Below are 9,905 nucleotides of genomic sequence, written 5' to 3'. Positions count from 1 at the left end.
ATAAGCTATTGTATGTTTATTTCATGTTTATTCAACGAAGTATTTTAAATGCAAATGCAGAAAATTAAAATTCAAAAAAGTATTCTACAAATAAAAACAAAACTGATTTTAAAAGCGTGTATAAATTTGCATCCATCTGAAATTAAATATATTTTTTAAAACCAAATGTTAATTAAAGAACGTAATGTTTTGTGAAATATTGGTATTTATTGTTAGAGTGGAACAAATAAAAAATCAGGTTCTGAAGAATATGCAAACATTGAAATAAATAACGAAAATCCTTACAAATGTATTTACATATATTTTATTTAGTAAACAATTACATTAAATAGCATTGTGTCTAAAAAAATATTTACATACATTTACATGATAAAGAATATTATAATCTACTTGTACATGGCTTTTAACAGCTGTTTTAACAACTTAAAACATTTACAAATTAATATTATAAGTTAAATTGAACAACCAAATTTCTTATAATTACCATTTTAATGTTGTTACAAATTGCAGTCATGAGTACACCTTAAATCTTAACTGTTTAACCAAGGCACAGTATTCTTAAAGCACTTGGTAAATCTAACAACGTTAAATTGATTGTTCTAAATAATTTAGTTATTTAATTTAGCTTATTACAAAACAAGCGCATTCAGGATATAATTATTATATTTACGAGTTTGTTGTGAAGTAATTAAATTGTACTTTAAAATTATGTAAATAACGATGATTATCCAACTCTGCGCGAAAGAAGAAACCAGCTGAGCATTGGGAACATTGATAAGGTTTTTCTGTTAAATTATGTTCGCACAGATGACTCTGTAAGCCGCCAGCACCAGTAAACACAGATGAACAGACGTAACAACTAAACTGATTAATACCAAAAAAATTATGTTCTATTAAATGAACTTGTAGATGTTCTTTGGATGAAAACGCCTTCTTGCATAAATAACATTGAAGTTCCATTGACACATCTAAAGGAATAGTACAGTTATTTTGTTCATTGTGAATCATATTTTTATCTGAATAAGGCGAACCAGATGTTGATGGCGTTTGCGCTTGTTCTGATAAAAATTTCAAATGAAATTTTGCATGTAACTCAATTTCTTTGTCACTTTGCAACGTTTGGCCACATATTATACAAATTGACGGCAATATTAAATTTAATTTTGTGCTAGGCTTTGACGCATCATTGTGTTTCATTTGATGTTTAAAAAATGATTGTTCATCAACTAAAATCGTTTTACATTCAACACAGATATTACCATCAACAATTTTACAATGTATCAATTTATGATTAGCTAATTCCGAAGATGTTTGAAATATTTCATCACAAATGTTACATTTGTGTCGAGATTTATCCGAGATTCTGTGAGATCGTAGATGAAGTTGTAGATCATTACGGGTTTTACAGTATTCTTTGCAGTATATACATTGAAAATTCGTTGAACCTAAAACACATTTAAATATAATAAAAAAATGCTTATAAATTAATAGAGTAAATTAGTCAGAACCTGAACCATATCCTGATGGTTCGTGGATAATTTCTTCTGGATTCTTATCTTTGGATATCGTAGTGAATGTTTCTGATTGAGACTGGAATACTAGTAAATTGTTGAAGGGTTGTAGAGAGAGCTTATCTGAGTGGAATTTGGAAAAATGTATTTCAGCTGATATTTTATCGTGGAATATATTTGTTGTTGAACAGAGATTGCATTGAAAATGTATCCTTTTACTAACATGTGCTATATTTAAATGTGCCTGTAAAAAAAAGAGTAAATAATATTTTTATTAGGTTATAGTTAAACTATATACCTTTACACTGTTCATATTATCGAATATTTGATCACACATCGTGCATTTATATAAATTAACAATATGTTCTTTGTTTAAATGATGTTGTAAGGTTTCCGTATTCTCAAAATATTTATTACAATGACAACAACACAAATAATTACTTAACTGTGTCATTGTATGCTTGAAGAAGTGACTAGCAAAATTCATGTTATTACTAAGTTGTTCTCCACATTGAAGGCATGCATCTAGTTTAGAGGAAGGTACATGAGCCTCCATGTGGAAAAGAAAACTTTTAAAACTGGGCAATCTTTCGTAGCAACAAGCACAGATAAAAGTTTTTTGAGATGAATCTTCGTAATATGGTGGCTTAAATAATTGACTGTCTTCATTTGGTTGAATCGTTACTTCCTCATGATTAGAATATTCTACGTCTAAAAATACGTCTTTTAGTTTTAAATCGGGCGTTTCTTCTGAACTTGGTATCTCCTAAAAAATAGAAAAAATAATAATAACAATAATATATAGTAACACGTGATATCAATTTACATCTTTTATTCTAACGGAGGTTCCAATGCCTCTATGACATAACTGAATATGTTCATTCATTAAATCAATATTGGAAAACCATCTGAAACAATACACGCAAATGGTCTTAATCTTCATACTATCCTCAATCTCCATTGTTTTTTCAGTAAAGGAACTCGTTTCCCCGCTATGGGTATTTCTCGAAGAACTTCCGCAGCTGGATACCGAACTATTTTCCGTAATCCTATCAATTTCTTTCTTACAAATTTGTTTAGGAAATGACAAGGCACTTGAGTTAGTCGAACTCTTGCCGAATCGGTTGGGTTCGCTTGCTTTCCTCATTTCGTGAGTTTTTAGGTGGATTTTTAAATGATCGCTAAAAAAATCTCAAATCATTCAGATCACTGAAAAATTACATGTGTTTTAATAAATGTTTTAAAATAAATCAAAACGTGAATATATATTTCAAATAAGCTGAATTAATATTATCTTTAATTATATATTTATAAATATTGAACACTATTATACTATTAATATATATTGTTATAAAAGATTTGAAATAAACAGAGAAACATGTACTTTTAATTGTAATTTCTTTGTTTAGTCATCCACGACTTTGTTGGAATAAACGCACCCTTCTGTGAACTAAAATGGTCTTTTTCCATGATCATTTTGCATAAATGTAGGTGAATTTCATTCTAGTGGCATTTAATTTCCTCTTTCAATACATGCGTGCTCGTAGGAGTGGTGATATAGCCTTTGGACTGCATATAATCTCATAAAATAAATCAAGCGGTATTAAATCAGATGATCTAGGAGGCCAATTATTATCACTAGGCCTGGAAAATTAGTGTTATCAAATTTATTTAAAAAAAACTGGGTGTTATAAAATGATTTTAAGCACTTTCTTTTTCAAAGAAATTAGGTCCATTCCAACATCTACGCCAAACAGCAATGTGGATTCATTTATTTTTTATATTTTCACATGTGATTTTTGAAATTTGACGATTAATGAAGCTATCAAGAAATATTTTGCTCGAAAAACTTTCTTTATTTTTCAAATACTTCTTACATTATATATGCTTAGTACAATATTAATTTATTACTTATGTCCTGTTGTACTTGCATCAATATAAAACTAAAACAAGTACCAGCTAAAGGTAATGGTAACACCTATACACTCTACTAGTTTGTTTGATTTGGTTCGATTAGAGCTTTTAATTTCCTGTGCGTTGTTCAATAACTGTATTGCTGCCATGTCTTTGTAATTTAATAACCTTATTTCATGTTTTAAGACGAAATCTTGGATAACTTTGAAAATCCTTTTAATTTCGAGGTCATCGTGCAGTTTTTCGTTGGTTATAAACCGATAATCTCTTAGTAATTAATCGAATTTTGGCAGCGTTGGATTACTAGTTGGTTTGATGTTGTGGTACAACTCCATATCTGCACCCCATAAATAGGCTTTAAAACTGACTGATGAGCCAATCCCTTTTATCTTAGGCCACATTGGGAGTATCTTTGGACTAACAAGTACAGTTCTTTGATTTTGAGTCTGACCTACTCTGTTTTTTATATAACGTGATGTTATTTTTGAAATATTCTCCATCTTTGCCAATCCTGTCAGCTGTCAAAATATTTTTTAAGTTACCAACACTGAACAAATTGTATACAAATACGCAAATAAAGAGTAACTGCGTAAAATTAATGGCTTAACTTAAAATAAAATCAAAAATATTTATAGAATCCCTACTGAGAGCTATGATAATTATGCTAAGGATGTGATTTTGGTACACCATATATTAGCTGAAATTATGCCAGTTAAATCATTAATGGTTACCTCATTAATTGTTCTGCAATTTTCAAATTAATCAAAATATTACAAAAGATTATTAAAAACTCAATATTAAAAAATATTAAATAGCGATATTAAACACGGTATATTTTTTGATTTGTGTCTTTTCTCAAGCGAACTACTTCTTCAACGCTCTGAAAGGATTGAATTGCATAATGATTAATGAAAAATTAACATATTGCAATAAATTTAAGTGTAAAAGTTATAGAATAAGCTCATCCAAGCTCCAAAACAATCGGTAAATCTTAATATATATAGTCCGTAGCTTCTGTTTTAAATTTAGTGAAATTGACTAGTGGGAATACACAAAATAATCTATTATAGGTTATCAAAGCTAGTGGATATATTATGGCAAAACGGTTGCTAGAAAAATGACTGCATCGTGTTGCAAAATCTGAGTAATCTGAGTAAACTAATAAATAATTCAACCTCACGGACTACATTTATCAAACACTAATTCTTATTATAACATTCTAATGAAAATATTGGAAAATCTGGTGATACTTAGACAGCTGCAGTGGCGTGATATTCAAATACTGTTAAAAATATGTTGAACAATTTCAACTCATTTCCGTGTAATTTTAATACATCTTACAGTATATTTATTGGGTTTTCTCGGAATAATAAATGAACTTCATGAATAATTCAATACTATTCAAATGCAGTTCTAATTAAATTTGAAATAATATCGACCTATCACCAATTACCTACATCTCCATAACGATGGCGGTTAAACCAATAGTAGATTAATCACACACATTTTAAATATATAATTGTTTTTTCGCTACCTTTGACCTTTTACGAATGCCTTTACTGAAATAAAAACTTTTATCCTTTTTTTGTTGCCTTTCACAAAAAAAGACACATTTTATATGGAAATTCGTATTTGATCAGGAAGACAGCCACATGAAAATATACTTAAAATATTTTTAAAACATTTGTTATTTATATTGATTTATTTTAAAAATCGTCATTATATTATTATTAAATTTATATGAATTTTAGAAGAACGAATAAAAAAAATAGTGATAAAAATATTTTCTTACGAACCTTATTTAAAAACAAAACATATTTTAATTCAGCTTAATGTGTTTGTTTGTGTATAATTATGTATATTGTATTTATAAGTATCTTATTGACAAAATATTAACTTCTTAGGAATATTTAAACATACCTTCGTGCAAAAGCAGATTCGCATCTTATACATTTATATTTTTTATCTCCTGTATGTAATTTAATATGTCTATCTCTTGATCTTTTATGTTTAAACTCTCTTGGACAATATTTACATAAAAACTATAATAGAAATTGTACCTTTATTTATCTATGAAATACGAAAAACACTCACTTTTTCGCAATAGTTTATCCCATCAGTACAATCTGTATTTTTCTGAGACTCATTACTACAATCCTTTTCTTCTTCAGTATCGGAAAAAGTGTATGATCTCGGAGAATCTGGTGCTTCAGACGATACCAAATTATTATCGGTATTATCATTTTTCATTATTTCACTGTCTAGATACAAAGATCTTTAATTATCCTGCTCTAAATTATTTAAATTAGTGTAATACCTTGATAAGTCACCTCTTTATGAGAATGAATTTTCTCAATCACCATTTCTAAACGGGTACTATGTCCTTTAAATAACATTTTCATTTTATTACTACACACCGTTTTCAACCTTTGAAATATCACGACATATTTTTTCGCGTGTTACGAATATCAACTCAAGAGCTCGCTGTAGAACCCACTCTGAAGTCTGGAGTGCGACTGGCAAACATTTGCGCCTACGCTTACAAAGTTGCCGCTATTCCCGTTTCAATCGCTGTTCTCTTTTTACCTTTTTCGAAAATTTCTCTCATTTTTAACCTATTTTGCTTGCTCAGCTAAAATGTATTTATTTAGAGGTCAAAGAAAAGATATAGAGCGTAATATTTACTTAAAATTCTGAACTATTTATTACTTATATAGGTTTCTTAATAGGAGTAGAATTGTATGCATTATATTATTATAATTAGTGTTTAAGTTTATTATGATATTGTATTTAAATTATTAGAACAATTTCATGTATTCTTAGATATATTTTTAAATTACGGTTAAAGCATCTTAAAACATCTTAATTAAAACATTATATATATTTAAATAAGTATATTAAAGTGGAAAAAAAGTAAATAATAATTGTCTTTGATATATTTATGGAGATTACTATTAAAATATCTTATGTATGAAAATTGAATGTGTATGAAAATGTAATGTATGGGATATGTATTTATTTATTGATCAAAAAATATTTATGATTACATATATTAAATATATAGATATTCACCATTTAGACAATTTCTAAACAAATAATTATAAATAAGAGTGGACAACATTTAACGATAAATGTACTATTATTTTTGAAAGTGTACTAAATATATTTAATTTAACTAAATTTAACTAAATGTTAGTCTAAGATTTAGTGTAATAAATCGTAACTTATGTGTTTTATTTTTTTTATTCATCTTTATATATATATATATATATATATATATATATATATATATATATATATATGTATATATATATATATATAAATATATTTCAATCTCAATAGTATCGTTTTAAGGTTCTACAGAGAGCCTCCCAAAGTGGTATTTTGTATTAGATAATGTTTAGATTAGTAGACGGTAAGTGTAATAAAATTCCATTCAAACTATCATTTTTAGATTACCAACTATAGACGGAAAAATTATATGTAACTAAGGTGCAAGTAAATATCACTTCTAAGGTTTTAGTCATATATGTATATTTATCTATATGTATGTATATATATATATATATATATATATATATATATATATATATATATATGTATATGTTTATATAGAATAAATGTAGGTCTGATTTTACTAACATTTTACCCTCTTTATCAAAGCAATATTTATTTTAGCATGAGGTGTTGGAATTATTGGTAATTATTATTTCTTCCCGTATTTTAAATAAGAGAGACGTTTTTATGAATTAACTTAGATTTGTAGTCTTCACAGTAGATGAATTTCATCAAGAGATTCGTTTTAAGATGTGCAGATAAGAATTGTCGTGTTGAAATCTAACTGTCGTATGTTTCGGATATTACGACTATTTTTTCTTTAATACGCAGTAAAAGTGCATTAATGGTAGTCGATAGTAATCTCCAGTTTTGGTTTCATTCTATTTTAATAAATAGTTCATAGTAGATCCACACTTCTGACTATACAGTCCACCAAATATACAGTTCAAACGACTTTCGACATATTTGTTCAGCTAAATCACAATTTTTATTAAAGTTCAATGACATCCGTTAGTACGTTTTTCATATTGAAATATTGGGTATACACCTTAATGGGTCGAAATCTATTCCTCTCAATTTTGACTTGCGGCGAAATGACAAAAACATAATGATATCACTTGATAGATGCCTAATTTCTCAAGCAGAATCAGCGAAATACATCGACATCTATCTCGATGGTAGATTAAATTAATTATTAATTATGTTAGACAAAAAACTGAGTAAATCAGGCTCAAAATTAAACAAATATACTGCTTAGTTGGAAGATATTCCGAAATTAAATTAAGATTTATTAATCCATTATAAAGCTTCTTTGGGCTTATGAGACCCAAATATGGATTTACACCAGGTCATCACACCGATTAGTAATCCAACGCTTTTTACACAAATTTCTTCGATTAGTCACCACTGTTTATCGCTCTGTAAGCAACGAAGACCTAGTACCATGACGTCGAAATCAAATGGATTTACGAAGTTATTGAAGATTTCGCCGAAACAATGAAAGAAAGTTGCTATATTTCACAGCAACGTGGAGGCAATACAACTAGTGCACAGTGCGTAGGAAATCAGATTGGAGTGAACCAAACCACATGAATGTGTGCGTATAAATATTACTTCTAACCTTTCCTTAAATAGACTAATTTAGTAATAATTTCGGAAATACGTACTGATGTAACTATCCCACATTCGAATTGCTTATGTATTGATGCAAGTACTAGTAAAAAAAATGGTAATAAAAAAATGGTAACAAAAAATGATAATAAGAAAATGGTAATAAATTAATTTGTAAACTAGTGATTGCCCTGTGGTCGAAATTCGATAGTTTTTTTTATTCAACATAATTCCCTTCAAGGGTGATACACTGATAACAGCGACCCTCCAACTTTTCGACACCATTTTTGTAGTACGTAGATTTGTCCTTTGCTTCAAAATAGGCCTCAGATTTGGCGATCATCTCTTCATTTGACGAAAATTTATTCTCAGCAAGCATTCTTTTGAGACCTGATAACAGAAAATAGTCTCTAGGGGACAGATCTGGAGAATACAGTAAATAAGGAGGCAATTCAAAGCTCAATTCATGGATTTCACATGATGCCATCGTTTTCACTGAGTTGTGACACAGTGCATTGTCTTGATGAAGCGGCACTTTCTTTTTCTTCAAATGCGGACATTTTTCGACTATTTCGCTATGTAATAGTCGCTAATGTAATGAATGAATAAATGAATAACGCTATGTAATAGTCGCTGTTGATGGTCCTTCCTTTTTCAAGATAGTCAATGAAAATTATTCCATGCGTATCCCAAAATACAGACGCCATAACATTGCCTGCCGACTGTTGCGTTTTCCCACACTTTGGAGCGGGTTCATCGTGTGCAGTCCACTCGGATGGCTGTCGATTGGACTTCGGAGTGAAATGATGGAGCCATGTTTCATCCATTGTCACATATCGATGCAAAAACTCGGGTTTATTATGCTTGAACATCTACAAACAATGCTCCGACTCATCAACCCATCGTTGTTTTTTGTCAAAAGTGAGCTCGCGCAGCGCCCACTTTACACAGAGCTTTCTAATACCCAAATATTCGTGAATATCAGTTGATATCTTTAGAGTGTCTGCTATTTCATTCAATTTCAATTTACGGTCATTCAAAATCATTGTGTGGATTTTTTATTATTTTCTGTGGTTCACTGGTTCACTAAACTTAGCATACCAATACTTGATGGTTGATTCTCCTGGGATAGTGTTCGGAAACTCGAGATGAAACCAAGTTTTTACTTCAACTGTATTTTTTCCCTTTAAAAAGCAATATTTTATTAACACGCGAAATTCCTTTTTATCTATTTTTTCACAATAACAAAGTTGGTACACTCAAAATATTATAATTCACAAACTAATCATCCGACAGCTGTCAAATTTATACATGCATCTTTTGAGGGTTAGGGCCAACTAAAAAACATATGGATTTAATTCTAATAGCGCCATCTATGTGTCAGGCCAGTGACATTTCAATTGAACTGTTATGTCATATTTTTTACCTTGTAGATTCCCACCAAATAACAGGAACGGCAGAAATTAGATACCGTTTTTCCTTCGATTACTGTCATGCTCCTGGCCTTTTTTTGGAGCTATACATTGTTTTATTTATTCAGTTGATTTCGATAGACTCGTGCAGTAACAGTTTCATTCGGTTTTAGGAGCCTAAAATAACAAACTTTGCTGATGCCACCATATGCATAGCAAGACTTGGTTGGCTATGAATATGCGACTTCGGTGTCAATGTAGATCCCTCTCGTGAACTAACCCATGACTTTTTTGAGCTGGGGATTATCGTAGTAGAGCTGCTTTTAATTACAAGTCACAATATGTCAAGGAAACCTTTTCTTGATACAAACCACGATATTGCGATATTGAACAGTTCAAA

The 9,905-nt window shown here is 29.5% G+C and overlaps 1 protein-coding gene across 2 annotated transcripts; it reads right to left on the bottom strand.

Annotated features, from left to right (window-relative positions):
* Positions 1-289: 289 nt before the first annotated feature.
* L (zinc finger protein Lobe) lies at positions 290-5,943 on the bottom strand. 2 transcript variants are annotated; one of them, XM_076404702.1, is made up of 7 exons: positions 5,743-5,943; positions 5,520-5,686; positions 5,346-5,467; positions 2,338-2,692; positions 1,810-2,277; positions 1,509-1,755; positions 290-1,445 (listed from the first exon to the last, which is right to left on the bottom strand). In XM_076404702.1, the coding sequence occupies exons 1-7, from the start codon at positions 5,825-5,827 to the stop codon at positions 667-669; spliced, it is 2,223 nt and encodes a 740-aa protein (XP_076260817.1). In that variant the 5' UTR covers positions 5,828-5,943; the 3' UTR covers positions 290-666. The 2 variants fall into 2 exon arrangements, with proteins under 2 accessions (XP_076260817.1, XP_076260818.1); XM_076404703.1 differs by lacking the exons at positions 5,520-5,686; positions 5,743-5,943 and having other exon boundaries at positions 2,338-2,720; positions 5,346-5,432.
* Between the last annotated feature and the right edge of the window lie 3,962 nt (positions 5,944-9,905).

The sequence above is a fragment of the Rhynchophorus ferrugineus genome, unplaced genomic scaffold (assembly GCF_030347505.1).
Source record: "Rhynchophorus ferrugineus isolate W39M unplaced genomic scaffold, kcgeb_rfMv2 rfM5, whole genome shotgun sequence".
Lineage (NCBI taxonomy): Eukaryota > Metazoa > Arthropoda > Insecta > Coleoptera > Curculionidae > Rhynchophorus > Rhynchophorus ferrugineus.
Note: the sequence above shows the minus strand (reverse complement) of the source record. Positions and strands in the feature narration are given on the sequence as shown.